Source organism: Mesoplodon densirostris, chromosome 1, assembly GCF_025265405.1.
Source record: "Mesoplodon densirostris isolate mMesDen1 chromosome 1, mMesDen1 primary haplotype, whole genome shotgun sequence".
Taxonomy (NCBI): domain Eukaryota; kingdom Metazoa; phylum Chordata; class Mammalia; order Artiodactyla; family Ziphiidae; genus Mesoplodon; species Mesoplodon densirostris.
In genome coordinates, this window is record NC_082661.1 from 25772444 (window position 1) to 25792201 (window position 19758).

The 19758-nt window shown below is 38.3% G+C and overlaps 1 protein-coding gene across 1 annotated transcript in view; it reads right to left on the reverse strand.

Annotated features, from left to right (window-relative positions):
• Positions 1–5332: 5332 nt before the first annotated feature.
• CFAP58 (cilia and flagella associated protein 58) overlaps positions 5333–19758 on the reverse strand; it is a 111991-nt gene continuing 97565 nt past the window's right edge. Inside the window, exons 16-18 of the mRNA XM_060095619.1 lie at positions 12377–12496; positions 9174–9307; positions 5333–5483 (exon numbers count right to left, since the gene is read on the reverse strand). Coding sequence (XP_059951602.1) covers positions 5333–5483; positions 9174–9307; positions 12377–12496 — 405 coding nt within the window. The remainder of the gene's footprint in view (positions 5484–9173; positions 9308–12376; positions 12497–19758) is intronic.

Consider the following 19758-nt stretch of genomic DNA (forward strand, 5'->3'; position numbering starts at 1 on the left):
TAAAAGATTTCTATAGAAGAAGAAAAAAGTTGAAGACCTTGTACCATTAAATTTCAAGACAAAGTTATTGTCATCAAAATAGATAGGTATAGAGTTACAGAACAGAACAAAGTCCATAAATAGAACTGTTCAAATAAAGTCAACTGATTTTCTATAAATATGCCAAGGTAATTCACTGGAAAATGACAGTCTTTTCAGCAAATGGTGCTGAACAACTGGATATCCATATGGAACAAAAATGAACCTCTACTCTAACCTCACACCACACATAAAATTAACTCTAAATGGACCATAAATATAACATAAAAACTAAAACGATAATAAAACTTCTAGATGAAAACAGATATAAAATCATTACTATTTCAGAGGAGGCAAAAATTACTTAGGACAAGAAAAATACAAACTACCTAAGAAAAATAAGGATAAATTGGACCTCAGTAAAATTTAAAAGGTCTGTTCTTCAAAATACACTATTAAGAAAATGAAAAGGTAAGCCAGAAACCAAGTGAAAATATTTGCAATACATATATCTGACAAAGGTTTTGTATCCAGAAGGCACAAAAAACGTTTACAGCCTAATAAAAAGATGTTGTAAATGGTCAAAAGATCTGAAGACACTTCACATATGAATGACAGAAAGCACATGAAAAAAATGTTTAACATTATTAGTCATGGGAAATACAAATTTAAACCACAATGAGATATCACTATATATCCAATAGAATGGCTTTAAAAAGTACTGACAATACTGAATACTGACAAAGATTAGAGTAATTGGAATTCACACACATTGTTGGTAGGAATGTAAAATGGCCCAACAGTTTGGCAGTTTCTCATCAAATTAAATGTATACATACCCTTGAATTGATCCAACAATTCCATTCCTGGAAATGATAATATTTGTCTATATAAAGACTTGTACATGAACATTCATAGCAACTTTATTCATAATAGCTAAACACTGGAAACAACCTGAATTCCCATCAACAGGTAAACCAATAGACAAATTGTGTTGTCCATATAATGGCATATTACTCAGCAATAAAAATGAATTAATTATTGATATAAACAACAACATTGGTGAATCTCAAAAAAACATTAAACTACATGAAAAAAAGCCAGGTGCAAAAGAATGCCTACTGTATGATTCCATTTATATGAAATCTAAGAAAGACATAACTAATATAAGATGAAAAACAGATCCATTGTTGCTTAGGCTGGATGGGGGCTGTGAATATTGACCGCCAAGGGGCATAAGGGCATTCTTGGTGGGGGTGGAGGGCAGGGGTTGTAGCTGTGGTAGTGACTGTGGTAGTGGTTACTTGGGCATATGCATTTGTCAAAACTTACCAAACTGTATACTTAAAATCCATGCTTTCATTATATGTGAATTATATCTCAATTACATCTTTGATTTTTTAAAAACAAAATATATCTATATATACTTATTTTAAATGTCCAGAAAGATACACTCAAAATTATAAAACAGTAGTATTTCAAAGGTGATATTCAAAATATTTAACAATTGGGAATTACAAGCACCAACCAGTCAGAACAGATGGTGGGCATGAAAAATTGGCACAGCGAATGAGACGTGCATTAGCCCAGGAAAACAATAGTTATCAATAGATGGTGGGATTATTGATGTCCTTTTTCTTTTCGCTTATTAGTATTTTCTAATTTTCTATCTGTATTTCAATCAGGTACTTTAAAATAAGGGAAAAATCTATTTTTAATTATAAAAGAGAAAAATGGTACCCTGTTGACATCACATTTCATACTGTTATAAAATTCTAATGGATCTCAAAACCCTAATGGAACTTTTAAATAATAGATATGAGAAATGGTATACTAAAACAGCATTGAATTAGAAGTTAAAAATGGATAATGCCATAAAAGTACTTCCTATTTGTTACAAAGAAAATAGTGAGATATATTTTTTAACTATCTTACTATTTTTAAATGCCCTCCCTTTGCTCCTATTACAACTAGGTCTCCATACAATTGATTATCTTTAAGACAGAGAATATCTTTCCTCAAATTGTCCAGGCTCTGAAATGCCATTCTGCTCTAAAGTCATGATATAGTATTTTCTGATGGGTATTTTGGCCTAGGTCAAACTTCAGAATCTGGTTGAGCAAGCCAGGAAATCAAACAATAATTATCAACCCTGGATAAATTTTTAGAGCAAAATTACAGCCCATGACAAGGAGAGTTGCTGCCATCTCTTCCTAGCATGACAACCTCCATCCCTACGGCTTATCACAGCAACAAATCTTTGCTCTGAGCAACTTCTTCAGAGGTAAGCAAAATAAAAACCTGGCCTAAGAGCAGTCGCTGAGAAGCTATGATCAGCAAATAATGACCAGGGAGTCCCCTTTATCATGTGTCTCTCTATCAACAGAGAAACCATACCAGCTCCCCATCAGCCCAGTTGAGAGCCAATGGCTGGTTTAGCAACAGGACTCCTTTCTGAAATGCTCAAAACCCTGGGGTAAAATGATGCTACTGTATAATCTCCTAATGTTGCTTTACAAGGCAGCTCAAATATGTGATTTTAAAAGCACTTTAAGCTCACTGTGAGTTCACAGTTATCTTTAATGATCTGAAAATCTCAGCGTTTTTAATAGCTCATTTTTGTACTGTGGCTACAGAGGCAATACCTGCACCTGAATAGTTATTGGTTTTAATACCCCGGGCTGTCAGGATGTGCAGTACATGAGTGGCAGCAGCAGTATCTTCCACCTTTTCTAAGCCTTAATCTACTCTTCCTCCCTTTGAACATAAGTGTATTGAGCTGATAGAGCTGCTGTGTCAGCTCCCAGAGCCTGTGCGATCTCGGCTCATGGGAACAAGATCAGAGGTCATCAGCAGAGACTGACTACCCTTCTCCATTACATGGAGAGAAGCAAGAAGAAGATGGTAGCTAGAGGCCACCAGGGTCTTTCCCTCTGGAAGCTCCAACTCCTGAAAGTGAAGGATCTGTCCCCAGATCACAGTTATAAGAAAAATATACAGAAGTTTTCATGAGGTCCCCAATATGGCATTTCTGCAAGATACTAAACTATAAATTGCATTAGCAAATCTAGCTTCATCCAGACATTTTAATGTCACTCACCCACTAAACAAGGATAAGAATCATCTTTATAGTTGATATAATAAAGTATTACATAACAACTTTGATTCTCAAATTTCAAAACATAAGGTATCTCTTATGTAATAATAATAGTAGGTATTTATTGAACAATTACTATGGGCCTGACATTGTTCTAAGCTTACATACATAACTCATTTAATCCTCAAAACAACTCAATTGTTATGACGAGCCAGGATTTGAACCTGGCATCTGTCTCCAGAGTCTTTGCCATACTGCAATAGATCAAGAATCACAGACCCCACTTCTCTAGAGAAGTGAACCTCTTACAAAGCCACCCAAGGGCTCAGAAGGAAGTTGGCTACGGCTATACTTCAAAATGTTCCTGAATGGATGGGAAACCCTCCAGTGCTGCACATGTCATAACTGTCTTGCCTCACCTTACCTGTAAAAGTCTTCTGTCTAAACAGAATGTGGTTGGCTCTGAGGGAATAGAGCATCAGTGATTTTCAAAACTGGAAATGGCCCCATTGTGATTCTTCAGGTTTAAGGTTTTCTAAGCAAACTCTCTTGTGTGCATAACCATTCTCACGCTCCCACATGGTACACAAATTGCTGATGATCACACCTCACCACAGGGTCACCAGCTACACTGGAGGTTGATTTCCATCTGCAGTTCTCGACTGGTATCATGTGAGAGAAGCAACAGAGGATGACACTGCCTGATTCAGTTCCCCCAGCCCTTAACCACTTCTGCTTCCAATAGTCAGCAACCGCTGTCTCTTTGAGAGCTGCTTTGCCTACAGGGAAGACCAGAAAGACCCTTCCAGAGCAGTCCTTGGCCAGTGACTGGAAGCATGGGGGATATAAATATCCCAGTTCCCTCACCCTGATGGGGACAACTCTGAGATGTGATTACATTGTCTCCAGAGCTCCCTGAAAGGTCCAGCCAAAGTCTCCCACCATGGAACTTGACATTGAGCCTTAGGTTGGTCTCCTTCCCTTCCCTGTCCTACTTCCCCAATTCTTAGGATGCTTACTGAGATCACTTCAGAATCAATCGCTTTCATGGCCATCATTGCCTTGGGTCTGCTTCTGGCAGTGAACTGAGAGGGACAGTGGAATATGATTTTAGATCCCTCTAAACTCCCACCTCTCTGGATAATCTAAACAAACGTATTGGGGCCATTAAGTCTCCTGCTCCTCTCAATGGGAACCTTAGTTCTGCAGCACATATGGAATGATCTACTTATATTGTCCTTACTTACCCATGAGCTACTTACTCCTCAATTATTTTTTAAAAATTACAGAGGTCAAGTTATTGGGAGAGAGATGGCCAGAGTGTCCCACATAACATTACTGAATGAATACTCAAAACAAGGGAACTTTGAACTGATGCCCACGTAACTGTGGCTTCAATACAAAGAAAATACAATGGATTCAGCGGCTCAAAATGCTGGCCTGCAGCCTGGAAGGGAAACAGATCTCTGTCCCATGTAACTCTGTTCTCCAAGTGTGAGGTCTAGAAAGGATAGACCTTCAATGGATACCAGCCCAAACCCCTCATTTTACAGTCTTGGTTCCTCTGAATCACATCCTTGGGTTAAACATTTCTCACAGTAGTTTTAAACTTTAATTACGTACTCTCGCAAAGCAAAGATCAAAATCTCTACAAAGGTTCTTTTAATTTTTTATGATGAAGCATTTATTAGTATGTCTCTTTGGAATAGATTTTCATACCCCAGGCCTGAAAAGAACTTTCACATACAAATCACTCTCAGAACACTTTTTAAATACTCGAGAGTGTGTCCTTCTTTCTCATCTCATCAATGACTTGTTAATGAGGAATAATTATAATAGATTCTTATTAATCAGAATGCATTGCATTTCAAAAAATTTTTTTAAAAATATAAAACCTATGCACCAATGTCTATAATAGAGACATTAGGATCCAAACTTTCATTCATACAGAGTATCTAGATGGGGTGCATTTCAAAATAAATCAATGTGGTAGTAACAAAAGATCTGCTTCATGGAATGGGTTGGCCTAATTGAACAAATATAATAACACTCTGTTAATATCCATGTGGACTATGTAGAACATCATCACTCTTATATGTACATGACTATAATAGTTCTGCGTTTCTTTCCATCCTGGAATCTGAGGACTGATTTCCCTAAATGTCTGTGAGCCAAGGGACTTCAAAGAGATTCCTCCAAAATGTTCCAGAGTGAATTTCATGAGCTGTTCAGCTGGAGCCAGCCAGCAGCTTGGAGTTGGGACTTCATCTTGGATGACTTGCTGAGGGAAAATCCACCCCCCGTAAAACGAGGGCCAGTTAGTTTGGCTATTGAGAAGGCATTCTCCATTCCTATTCTGTCCTTGTTCCTATAAGAGAGGAGGTGAAAGTTAACTTCCTTACCACATTTTTCCTCTTCTATGTTTGATAGTTCTTAGGGTGAATTAGCCACTGAAAACTGCTTTGATCAAAGCTTCCAGTTTGAGACAAGGTGGTGGTTTAAATCTAATTAGGTGTTACTGATAACACATAGAATTAGGGAAAGACACAATTAAATGTGCTTTCCTAATGTTGATCTAAATACGGACAGAAGGCCTCATAATAGCTCAGACCCTGTGGACTGGAGGTTCCTGACTTGTAATCATCTTCCTATTTTATAAAGCATTTGTTTAGTTCCAAAGATCAGTCAGAAGAATCTTTCTCTTGGCTCAATTATAATGACTAATTCATCATTTATCAACTTTTAAAATCCAAAGTTTCAGTGGAAACATAAATATTTATCACACACACAAGGTATCTTCATCAAACTTGGACATTTATAAAATACAAATTTTCCTATAACTTTAGATGAGCAGCAGTTATTATTAGAAATAGTTTAAGATATGAGAAAAGCTGGGAAAGATAAATAAGAGAGTACATTTAGCAATAGATAAAGGAAGTTCTAATCTAAAATCTACAATGTATCTTCTATGCAGATCTTCTTTAAATACCCACACATACACACACACACACACACACACACACACACACACACACACACACACACACACATATTCAGGTTTCCTGCAGAGGTATCTTAAATTTATACAAATTACCTATTGAATAATTAGGGGTCTTATGGAAAACATCTTTGGAGTCCCTTTTTAAAAATAAAAACTGAGCAAACTACTAAGACTAAAACCAATTAGATTTGGCTAATAGAAGTGATTTACTTCAGGGAAGAGAATTCTACCTTTTGCAAAAGAATCTGAACTGTACTGCAGACTCTAGACCAGCCTGGAGGTCCAGAGTAGGGGAGTCAAGGGCAGGTGGGTTGGGGTGCAGGTCAGGACTGGAGCATGATAAAAACAGGGTTTGAGAAAAGTGAAAAAAAAAAGGCAAAAAGGTAAAAATGATATGAGTTGCTATTTTATAAAGAGTATGTATGAGGAGAATAGCCACAGAGATTATTCTAAATTATTCCATTTGAAAAGAACCTGCAGAGAATTTGTTAATCAATCCAGCTGTCCCTTAGCAGAATTGATTTCATTATTATAAAAAGCTGTCCTCCATAAATAGGACAAAAGCTTTAGCCTTGAGTGGGTCCAGCAAAGAAGGTTCCTTCAAGTACTCAAGTACAAATTGTCAATTTGTCTACCTCCTGACTGTTGCTAGCTGCAGGCAGTGCCCCCCTCCCCCTGCCCTCTCTCACCTTAAATAACCTAAAATTTCCTCTCCGAAGGAACTTAAGCTTAATGCTTCTGGCCTGATCTAAGTTGACTAATGGGAATAATGTCTCCTTTATACGATCTTTTTAATGTATTTACAGACCATCTTAATGACTCCCTTCAGCCTTCTTCCTTCCAGTCTAAACCATCTCAGCACTTTTGTTCTTGCCTGGGCATATTTTCCTTCAGCTCCTTAATCTTTTTTTTTTTTCCCTGTTCTCCCATGAACTCATAACTCTCTGTCTCCTTCCAGTTTATGGATCCCAACTAAATGGAATGACCCAATGATGCCCTAGCCAGGTCAGATTGGCCACAAGGAATGAGGATTCAAGGCAAAGGCAGAGTCTAGAGCAGTGCTATCTGCTAGAACTTTCTATGATGGTGGAAAAGCTCTGTATCTGAGCTGCCCAATGCGGCATCCACTAGCCACACGTGGCTACTAAGTAGGTGATATGTGACTAGTGCAATTAAGGAACTAAATTTCTAATTGGATTGAATTGCAATTCACTTTAATTTAAATAGCCACAAGTGGCATATTGCCGGGGGGCAGCGCAATTCTAGTGGATGGGCCATTGGGAGGGAATGAGCTATCAGAGGGGTGTCCCTCTGTCAGCATGCTCCCTGTGTCCAAAAAAACGTGTGTGTGCCTGGCCGGGGGATCAATAAGGTCAATGGAAACTAGGTCAAATCCCAGGGCCAAGGCAGGGGAGTTAATTAGCTCTAGGAAGGCAATTAACTGTTTAGCCAAGAAAGCTGTTTATAACTGTTTCAACTGGACCACTGGTCTCCAAAATGGAGTGTGTGAACTCTACAAGATGAGTGGGATGACCTGTTGGCAAGGGGCAAGAAGATATTAGAGATTCAATATTTTATCTTTGAAAATTAAAAATCTTTCTTTACTAATAACTACTCACAAAGTGACAATAGTATTTGTGTGTACTTTATAAATTAAAATATATTGGAGGTAAAAAACTATTCCAAAATAGTATTTTTTTAATTTTAAAAACTACATGCATATATATTAGGGGGGCTGCAAGTTCAAAAATGTTTTACTGATAAGGGTGCATACTCAGAAAGTTTGAAGGTCACAGAGCTAGACAACTGCCTCACGTGGAAACTAGACATGACATTTGATAAGCACAACTTTGGTGTCCTAAAAGAAAACTACAGTGTTTCTACTCCAACATTCATTCAATTCACATCATTAACATCAGTGGTTCTCAAACATCAGTGTGCATGGAATTCACCTAGAGAGCAATTAGACTGAAGATTTTTGAGGCTCATCCAGAACCTGCTGAATCCAAATATCTGGAAATGGGGCCTAGGAACCTGCATGTTTAATAAATCTCACCAGTGATTCTGCATCAGATAGTTGCTAGACCCACACATTAAGCCAGACCAATCTAAATTAGCTATAGTTTTTAGCAATATTTTAGTCTACCAAGGAACTGGCATCTAAATGTGGAATGGGGGAATATTCTGATTTACAAAAAGGATAGATTTTTACTGGCAAATGAATTCTCATCCAGCTATGTTAAGTAGCTGTTTGCCACTAATGGATTATTGGTGGATGCGTTCAAACCCTGTTTCACCATGTCCTTGAAACGCCCATGTGGATGAAATACCAAGCCTCACTTTCATCTCACAATGTGAGCCTCTACAGAATGAACAAGATGATTTGGGCAATGCACACAGCCAAAGTTCAAACCTGCTGATTCATCTGGGCCCACTCACTCACGCCAGGATTAGGCAAACAATAACAAAGTGAAGAGAACATTTACTCTTCAACATGTAGGCATCCTGAAACCCAAAATATTCACCTGATATCTGCATTATCATCTCCTAGAAGAATGCTCATGCTGATACCCTACAGCAGATACTGAAGTCAGGTACTAGACACAGAAATGGTTCAGAGACCGTTTATCTAAAACATAGGTGAAAATTACTTGTGAACTGCTCATAATTACAGTGGTTTTAAATGTGAATATGCTTCAGCCCATACCAGGCTAATCGTGAACCTCCTTTGCAGACACAGTTACGGAATGATTATCTCCAAACCGTGAGAACAGTGTGGGGAAAAAAATCACACTAGGTTTCCTCTGCGCCACATGAGGTCTACCAGTGAGCTGATATTAATGAATCCTTGTTAGGGTCCTAAGGAGGGGTCTCAGTATCAAAGGAGATGCCCATCTTGCTCTAACACCAGCCCACTGAGGGACCTGTAGAAAGTAATTTGCTCACCCTTGACTTAGTTTACCCCAGTGAAGTCTGTGACTCTGTGACTGTCTTCAATTATTTTCTTATCAGGAGTTAACAGGCACAACAGAACTAGAACATTTGACTAATTCTTACTTCTGAATGTATTCTTTACGTTTCTGAGCAAGGTATTTCTTCTTTAAGTTCAGCACTTCATTGCTAAGTTTCTCGATCTCATACTTATATTCCTGGCTCTGTGATTCATACATATTCAGTTCTGAAGACAAAACCTAGCGTGACAAATAAAGCAGCATTAACAGAAGATATGCGGTGAGACAATATCCTTTTCTGAAAAATCTTTTTAATCTGCGGCCACTTACCTCAGTGAGGGTAGAGATACAAAACCATGCCCAGGTTTAACAGTTAATCCTCACACTTCTACCAGTTCAAGGTCTGTATCTGGGTAAAAATCTGATGGAGGTCTGAAGACTCATAATCCAGTGGCAAACAATGGAACCTCATTTCTCTTTTTTTTTTTTTTGCGTTACGCGGGCCTCTCACTGTTGTGGCCTCTCCCGTTGCGGAGCACAGGCTCCGGATGCGCAGGCTCAGCGGCCATGGCTCACAGGCCTAGCCGATCCGCGGCATGTGCGATCTTCCCAGACCAGGGCACGAACCTGTGTCCCCTGCATCGGCAGGCGGACTCTCAACCACTGCGCCACCAGGGAAACCCTTATTTCCCTTCATTAAAGGAGAACTATCCGGCACATGCAAACAGGCTCACATATGAATGGTGTAATGTGGTTCAAGAATACTGTGAGTCGAAACAGAAAAACTCCCAGACATACAGCATAAAATTGCTTTTAAAGCCTTTTTTTAATAAAGCATTCAGAAAAGTCATTGCAAGGGAGCGTGATTCATCTGAGGATTATTGTAAAAATTACTCAGAACCATCCTGCCCCCACCACCACTCAGTAGGTATTCAATTTATGTTTTCCAAGGTTGTTGTTCTGCTGAATGTCAATCACCTCTTTACTGTGCCCTTTGGGACTATTCACAGGTTCTCCCTTTATCCCAGCACTGGGACTTACCTCTAAGAAGCAGGGGGCTATGACATCTGCAGGGAGAGTGTACTGCATGCGAGGGGCTCTAATAGGAAGCCTAACTACCTGCCTCTTGCACTGTTGTGTTCAGTAGATGCTACTGGTTTCAGGCTGGACAGGGAAAGAGGGAATTTACTCACCTAAACGGATGTGTAGAGCACACTAAAGCGAGGGGTACCCCCAACAAAAACCAAGGGGAAAAAAGGGAGGCTACTGTCCTAAAGGGCATGCAATAGATTTGATTTGTTTTTCATCTAGTTCTGCATTTTTAAAAAATTTGCATAAAAGGCGGATCTTTATCTTTCGAGTGTTCATCTGCTTCTGAACTCTTTCCACTTAACTGCTGTGAAAAGGATTCTGACGATATTATCATGAGCTAAAGAATATACTTTTCATGTTGGAAGAAAAACTGTCTTCAGCCATAAAAAGAAACAAAATTGAGTTATTTGTAGTGAGGTGGATGGACCTAGAGTCTGTCATACAGAGTGAAGTAAGTCAGAAAGAGAAAAACAAATACCTATGCTAACACATATATATGGAATCTAAAAAAAATTAAAAATTAAAAAAAAAAGGTTCTGATGAACCTAGGGGCAGGACAGGAATAAAGATGCAGACGTAGAGAATGGACTTGAGGACACGGGAGGGGGAAGGTTAAGCTGGGATGAAGCAAGAGAGTAGCACTGACATATATACACTACCAAACGTAAAACAGATAGCTAGTGGGAAGCAACTGCATAGCACAGGGAGATCATCTCCGTGCTTTGTGACCACCTAGAGCGGTGGGATAGGGAGGGTGGGAGCGAGAAGCAAGAGGGAGGGGATACGGGGATGTATGTATATGTATAGCTGATTCACTTTGTTATACAGCAGAAATTAACACACCATTGTAAAGCAATTTTAGTCCAATAAAAATGTAAAAAAAAAAAAAAAAAGTTAAACTCTTAGGAACAAAGACCTTGTTTCCAAACGATGAATGTGGAATTTCCTAAAACAGCTCAGATAATGAGGACAAACTGGTGGACAGGCTTGGTATTATCCACCCCTGAATCTTCCACCAGGGGTCACATGTCATTCAGAGCAAAAATCTGGATACCCTCAGATAAACGCTTAAAGTAACAAAAGTCTCCTATGAACCACTGAATACAATCCAGTGCTAAGTATGCCTATCTGAGAGTAGTGTAAAGACATGTGCTTTTCTAATTTACACCCACCCCTGAGAAAATAAATTTTCATTTTATTTGATATATTCAATTGTTTAAAGGGATGAAAATAATCAAAAGATTATGCCTCCTGCAAAACTCAAATTATGTCTCAGGATACTCATGTAAAATGAATGCTTAACAGTGATAAGTTGAAAATTAATGCCCTCATTACATTTCTGTTTCGTCTGCCTTTTTTAAGTAAAAGGATGCGATTTTACAACATTGTATTTGTGAAATGATTAGTACTATATTAGTAGCGTGGCATCTATTTTACCCCAGGCAGAAAGGCAATGATTATTACCATCATTGCACAGGAAAGTGCCAGAATTCAGCTGGCATGTGCTCCATTCTGTGCATGTGTGTGTATAAGGCTTCCCTAACATGCCAAGAATATCTAAGTACTTTTTAGGAGGTAAAGCTGAGGATATAGTGGGAACATACAGTTTTTGAGAAAACTTTAAAAAGGCACATATAATACTAAAACATTCCATCTCCCCAGCTAATGTTCTTATGTCACTTAGAAGGGAACTTATGCTAACAGAATCCTAAAATGATTTTACTTCCCTTTCATGGCTTCTTATTTCATAGATGGTCATGAAGCAAGGTTCCTGGGGACTGGGGAGTAGCCTGTGTTTTGTGTACATGTATTTCAGGTGAAATGAATAGTAAAAACCTGCTGTGACACAATGATCTGCTTCAGTGTGCAGTGGTGTTAAAATATTCCCTCTGTTCTTTCCCACCATCCGAATCCTCTAAATCATCTTGAGTTAATCTATACAAACCTTGTTCCCCAAATTTCTATCCCATCACCATCATCCTCTCCCCAGCTCTTTCTCCACTTGTTCATCTCCCTGTTTTGTGCGAGTCTATTAGCTTAGGAGCGGAGGGGTAGCTTTAAGGCTTGCCCTGTGCCTCCCGGGACTGGAGCACTAAAGAAGCTGATATCAAAGGAGGCCAGCATTTGGGAGACTGGCTCCTTGTGCTGAGGCAGTAGACTTGTCCACGGGTATTCCCCAGAGTGTGTCTGTCCTTCAGCCAGTAAAGGAGCACTTACTTTAAGCTGCTTGGTCTTCTCCCGCAGCGTGTGGCGGTAGATCTGTAGCTGCTCTGCAGCCTCAGGCCCAGGCTGCCGGGCCAGGATGTGCTTTAGTTCCACATACAGTTTCTCCTTTTCCTGGTGGAGAGTATAACCACAAGTGGAGATAAATAACCGCATCAAGACAAGGGAAGTGCCTTTAACAGCATGGTCAGGATGATTTGGGATCATCCTAAGGCCCTTCTCAGCTCCACACTGATTACATTCACACGTAGATTCATTCAATCAAGCATCAAGCCACATAGGGACCCGGCACTGCCCACCAGCAGGCCGGCAGCAGCCTTGCAAGCCCCAGGTTGTGTGGCAAACCACATGGGAAGCCTACCCTGCCCTCCAGTGGACTTGCAACAACTGCATGAGGAATGGCCTCCCAGCCAGCCTGGCCAGGGGCCAGCTCCACCTACCAACATGCCCACAGTAGTCAGCTCTGCCACAACAGAAGGACACATGCAGTCCACAAAGGGGGCACCACTGGAGCATACAGCTCTGGTGACCAGAGGGGAGTGTGTTGCTAGGCCCTAAAGGATATCACCTACATAAGGCAACTTCCCCAAGATTGGAAAATGTAACTGATGTACCTAAGACATAGAAATGAACACAGAGAATTGGGCAAAATGAGGAGACAGAGGAATATATTACAAATGAAGGAACAAGACATAACCTCAGAAAAAGAACTAAAGGAAGTGGAGATAAGCAATCTATCCAACAAAGGGCTCAAGGTAATAATCATAAAGATGCTCACTGAACTTGGGAGAAGAATGTATGAACACAGTAAGAATTTCAACAAACAGAGAATATAAAGAAGAACCAAACACAGCTAAAGAACACAATAACTGAAATTAAAAATACACTAGAAGGAATCAACAGTAGATTAGATGGTACAGAGGAACTATAAACCAGAAGACAGAGTAGTGGAAATTACAAAGCTGAACAGAAAAAAGAATTAAAATAAAAATAAGGATAGTTTAAGAGACCTCTGGTATAACATCAAGTGTAATAACATTTGCATTATAGGGATCCCAGAAGGAGAAGAGAGAGAGAAAGGGGCAGAGAAAATATTTGAAGAAATAATAGCTGAAAACTTCCCTAACCTTGGAAAGAAAAGACATCTAGGTCCAGGAAGCACAGAGAGTAGTCTCAAACAGAATCAACCCAAACAGGACCACACCAAGACACACTGTAATTAAAATGGCAAAAATTAAAGATAAAGAGAGAATATTTTAAAAGCAAGAGAAAAGCAACTAGTTACATACATGGGAATTCCCATAAGATTATCAGCTGGCTTTTCAGAAGAAACTTTGCAGGCCAGAAGGGAGTGACACAATATATTCAAAGTGATGAAAGGAAAAAACTTACAGCCCAAAATTCTCTACCCAGCAAGGTTATCTTTAGATTTGAAGGAGAGATAAAGAGTTTTACAGATAAGCAAAAGCTAAAAGAGTTTAGCACCATTAAACTGGCTTTAAAAGAAATATTAAAGGAATTTTTCTAGGTGAAAAAGAAAAGGATACAACTAGAAATATGAAAGTTATGAAAGGAAAGATCTCACTGGTAAAGCTAAACATACAGTGAAGGTAGTAAGTCAACAATGTATAAAGCTAGTAGGAAGGCTGTGAGGTAAAAGTAGTAAAATCATCTATATCACAATATGTAGTTAAGAGATACACAAAACAAAAAGATGTAAAATATGACATCAAAAACATTAACCGTGGTAGGTGAGGAATGAAAATGTAGGCTGATTAGAATGCATTCAAACTTAAGAGATCAGCAACTTAAAATAATCACATATATATATCACATATATATATATATATATATATATATATATATATAATAGATACACACACACAAAAAGGAAAGGCATTCAACTGTAACACTACAGACAGTCATCAAATCACAGGGGAAGAGAGCAAAAGAAAGAGAAAGGAACAAAAAACTTTTAAAAAGAAATTAACAAAATGGCAATAAGTACATACCTATCAATAATTAAATGTAAATGGACTAAATGCTCCAATCAAAAGACATAGAGTAGCTGAATGAATACAAAAACAAAACCCAAATGTACGCTGCCTACAAAAGACTCACTTCAGATCGAAAGACACACACAGAGGGTATCCATGGGCAGTGTAATGGGAGTGTTGTCCAGCCATCATATGATGCTGTCAGATATGCCAGACAGATGTTGCTCAATGTCACAAGGCAGGCAGATGATAACCTCGTAGAAGGGACCACAGCGATAAGTTGCCATGGCAGTGCACTATGGTCAGCTTTTCCTGCTTATATTCTCTCACCCTGAAGTTTCCCTGTTATCTGGTTCTTTCATTCGCGGTCATGTGGTGGGGGAGTGTAGCAAGTGATGCAACAGGAAGTGGAGATTGCATCAGCTAGAAATGACTCAGCAGGAAGCGCATCACTGGAAGTAGAAACGTCATCAAAGCGCAACAGGGCAGGGCTAGGGTTGGGGTTAACCTCACCAATGGGAGTGAGCAGGGCCACCTTTGAAGAGAGAGAGAGAGGACCCAAATAAACAAAAAATCAGAAATGAAAGAAAAGTTATAACCAACACCACCAAAATACAAAGGATCATAAGAGATTACTACGAACAATTAGATGCCAATAAAATGGACAACCTAGAAGAAATGGATAAATTCCTAGAAACATACAATCTCCAAAACTGAATCATGACAGAAGAAATAGAAAATATGAACAGACCAATTAATGAAATTTAATCGGTAATAAAAAATGCCCAACAAAGAAAAGTCCAAGATCTGATGGCTTCACAAGTGAATTCTGCCAAATACTTAAAGAAAAGTTGATACTTATTACTATCAAGCTACTCCAAAAATCTGTGGAGTAAGGAACATTTTTTTTTAATTTTATTTATTTTTTTATACAGCAGGTTCTTATTAGAGATCAGTTTTATACACATCAGTGTATACATGTCAATCCCAATCGCCCAACTCAGCACACCACCAGCCCCAACCCACCACGGCTTTCCCCCGCTTGGTGTCCATACGTTTGTTCTCTACATCTGTGTCTCAACTTCTGCCCTGCAAACTAGTTCATCTGTACCATTTTTCTAGGTTCCACATACATGCGTTAATATAAGATATTTGTTTTTCTCTTTCTGACTTACTTCACTCTGTATGTCAGTCTCTAGATCCATCCATGTCTCAACAAATGACTCAATTTTGTTCCTTTTTATGGCTCAGTAATATTCCATTGTATATATGTACCACATCTTCTTTATCCACTCATCTGTCGATGGGCATTTAGGTGGCTTCCATGACCTTGCTATTGTAAATAGTGCTGCAATGAACATTGGGGTGCATGTGTCTTTTTGAATTATGGTTTTCTCTGGGTATATGCCCAGTAGTGGGATTGCTGGATAATATGGTAATTGTATTTTTAGTTTTTTAAGGAACCTCCATACTGTTCTCCATAGTGGCTGTATCAATTTACATTCCCACCAACAGTGCAAGAGGGTTCCCTTTTCTCCACACCCTCTCCAGCATTTGTTGTTTGTACATTTTCTGATGATGCCCACTCTAACTGGTATGAGGTGATACGTCATTGTAGTTTTGATTTGCATTTCTCTAATAATTAGTGATGTTGAGCAGCTTTTCACGTGCTTCTCGGCCATCTGTATGTCTTCTTTGAAGAAATGTCTATTTAGGTCTTCTGCCCATTTTTGGATTGGGTTGTTTGTTTCTTTAATATTGAGCTGCATGAGGTGTTTATATACTTTGGAGATTAATCCTTTGTCCATTGATTCATTTGCAAATATTTTCTCCCATTCTGAGGGTTATCTTTTAGTCTTGTTTATGGTTTCCTTTGCTGTGCAAAAGCTTTTAAGTTTCATTAGGTCCCATTTGTTTATTTTTGTTTTTATTTCCATTACTCTAGGAGGTGGATCAAAAAAGATCCTGCTGTGATTTATGTCAAAGAGTGTTCTTCCTATGCTTTCCTCAAAGAGCTTTATAATCTCTGGCCTTACATTTAGGTCTCTAATCCATTTTGAGTTTATTTTTGTGTATAGTGTTAGGGAGTGTTCTAATTTCATTCTTTTACATGTAGCTGTCCAGTTTTCCCAGCACCACTTATTGAAGAGACTGTCTTTTCTCCATTGTATATCCTTGCCTCCTTTGGCATAGATTAGTTGACCATAGGTTCATGGGTTTATCTCTGGGCTTTCTAACCTGTTCCTTTCATCTGTGTTTCTGTTTTTGTGCCAGTACCATATTGTCCTGATTACTGTAGCTTTGTAGTACAGTCTGAAGTCAGGGAGTCTGATTCCTCCAGCTCCGCTTTTTTCCCTCAAGACTGCTTTGGCTAATTGGGGTCTTTTGTGTCTCCATACAAATTTTAAGATTTTTTGTTCTAGTTCCATAAAAAGTGCCATTGGTAATTTGATAAGGATTGCATTGAATCTGTAGATTGCTTTGGGTAGTATATTCATTTTCACAATATTGATTTTTCCAATCCAAGAACATGGTATATGTCCCAATTTGTTTGTATCATCTTTAATTTCTTTCATCAGTGTCTTATAGTTTTCTGCGTACAGGTCTTTTGTCTCCTTAGGTAGGTTTATTCCTAGGTATTTTATTCTTTTTGTTGCAAAGGTAAATGGGAGTGTTTCCTTAATTTCTCTTTCCGATTTTTCATCATTAGTGTATAGGAATGCAAGAGATTTCTGTGCATTAATTTTGTATCCTTCAACTTTACCAAATTCATTGATTAGCTCTGGTAGTTTTCTGGTGGCATTTTTAGGATTCTCTATGTATAGTAGCATGTCATCTGCAAACAGTGACAGTTTTACTTCTTCTTTTCCAATTTGTATTCCTTCTATTTTTTTTTCTTCTCTGAATGCCACGGCTAGGACTTCCAAAACTATGTTGAATAATAGTGGTGAGAGTGGACATCCTTGTCTTGTTCCTGATCTTAGAGGAAATGCTTTCAGTTTTTCACCATTGAGAATGATGTTTGCTGTAGGTTTGTCGTATATGGCCTTTATTATGTTGAGGTAGGTTCCCTCTATGCCCACTTCCTGCAGAGTTTTTATCATAAATGGGTGTTGGATTTTGTCAAAAGCTTTTTCTGCATCTATTGAGATGATCATATGGTTTTTATTCTTCAGTTTGTTAATATGGTGTATCACATTGATTGATTTGCATATATTGAAGAATCCTTGCATCCCTGGGATAAATCCCACATGATTATGGTGTATGATCCTTTTAATGTGTTGTTGGATTCTCTTTGCTAGTATTTTGTAGAGGATTTTTGCATCTATATTCATCAGTGATATTGGTCTATAATTTTCTTTTTTTGTAGTATCTTCATCTGGTTTTGGTATCAGTGTGATGGTGGCCTCGTAGAATGAGTTTGGGAGTGTTCCTTCCTCTGAAATGTTTTGGAAGAGTTTGAGAAGGATGAGTGTTAGCTCTTCTCTAAATGTTTGATAGAATTCACCTGTGAAAAGCCATCTGTTCCTGGATTTTTGTTTGTTGGAAGATTTTTAATCACAGTTTCAATTTCATCATTTGTGATTGGTCTGTTCATATTTTCTATTTCTTCCTGGTTCAGTCTTGGAAGGTTATACCTTTCTAAGAATTTGTCCATTTCTTCCAGGTTGTCCATTTTATTGGCATAGAGTTGCTTGTAGTAGTCTCTTAGGATGCTTTGTATTTCTGTGGTGTCTGTTGTAACTTCTCCTTTTTCATTTCTAATTTTAGTGATTTGAGTCCTCTCCCTCTTTTTCTTGATGAGTCTGCCTAATGGTTTATCAATTTTGTTTATCTTCCTAAAGAACCAGCTTTTAGTTTTATTGATCTTTGCTATTACTTTCTTTGTTTCTATTTCATTTATTTCTGCTCTGATTTTTATAATTTCTTTCCTTCTGCTAACTTTGGGTTTTGTTTGTCCTTTTTTCTCTAGTTCCTTTAGGTGTAAGGTTAGATTGTTTATTTGACATTTTTCTTGTTTCTTGAGGTAGGCTTGTATTGCTGTAAACTTCCCTCTTATAACTGCTTTTGCTGCATCCCATAGGTTTTGGATCATAGTGTTTTCATTGTCATTTGTCTCTAGGTATTTTTTGATTTCCTCTTTGATTTCTTAAGTGATCTCTTGGTTATTTAGTAACACATTGTTTAGCCTCCATGTGTTTGTGATTTTTACATTTTTTTCCCTGTAATTCATTTCTAATCTCATAGTGTTGTGGTCAGAAAAGATGCTTGATATGATTTCAATTTTCTTAAATTTACAGAGGCTTGATTTGTGACCCAAGATGTGACCCCTCCTGGAGAATGTTCCATGCACACTTGAGAAGAAAGTATAATCTGCAGTTTTGGATGGAACATCCTATAAATATCAATTAACTCTATCCGGTCTGTTGTGTCATTTAAAGCTTGTGTTTCTTTATTAATTTTCTGTTTGGATGATTTGTCCATTGGTGTAAGTGAGGTTTTAAGGACCCCCAGTATTATTGTGTTACTGTGGATTTCCTCTTTTATAGCTGTTAGCAGTTGCCTTATGTATGGAGGTGCTCCTATGTTGGGTGCATATATATTTATAATTGTGATATCTTCTTCTTGGATTGATCCCTTGATCATTATATAGTGTCCTTCCTTGTCTCTTGTAACATTCTTTATTTTAAAGTCTATTTTATCTGATATGAGTATTGCTACTCCAGCTGTCATTTGATTTCCATTTGCATGGAATATCTTTTTCCATCCCCTCACTTTCAGTCTGAATGTGTCCCTGGGTCTGAAGTAGGTCTCTTGTAGACAGCAAATATATGGGTCTTGTTTTTGTGTCCATTCAGCAAGTCTGTGCCTTTGGTTGGAGCATTTAATCCATTCACTTTTAAGGTAAGTATCGATATGTATGTTCCTATTCCCATTTTCTTAATTGTTTTGGGTTTGCTTTTGTAGGTCTTTTTCTTCTCTTGTGTTTCCCACTTAGAGAAGTTCCTTTAGCATTTGTTGTAGAGCTGGTTTGGTGGTGCTGAATTCTCTTAGCTTTTGCTTGTCTGTGAAGCTTTTGATTTTTCCATCGAAATTGAATGAGATCCTTGCTGGGTAGAGTAATCCTAGTTGTAGGTTCTTCAATTTCATCACTTTAAATATGTCATGCCACTCTCTTCTGGCTTGTAGAGTTCCTGCTGAGAAATCAGCTGTTAACCTTATGGGAGTCCCCCTGTATGTTATTTGTCATTTTTCCCTTGTTGCTTTCAGTAATTTTTCTTTGTCTTTAATTTTTGGCAGTTTGATTACTTTTTGTCTCGGCATGTTTCTCCTTGGGTTTAGCCTGCCTGGGACTCTGTGCTTCCTGGACTTGGGTGG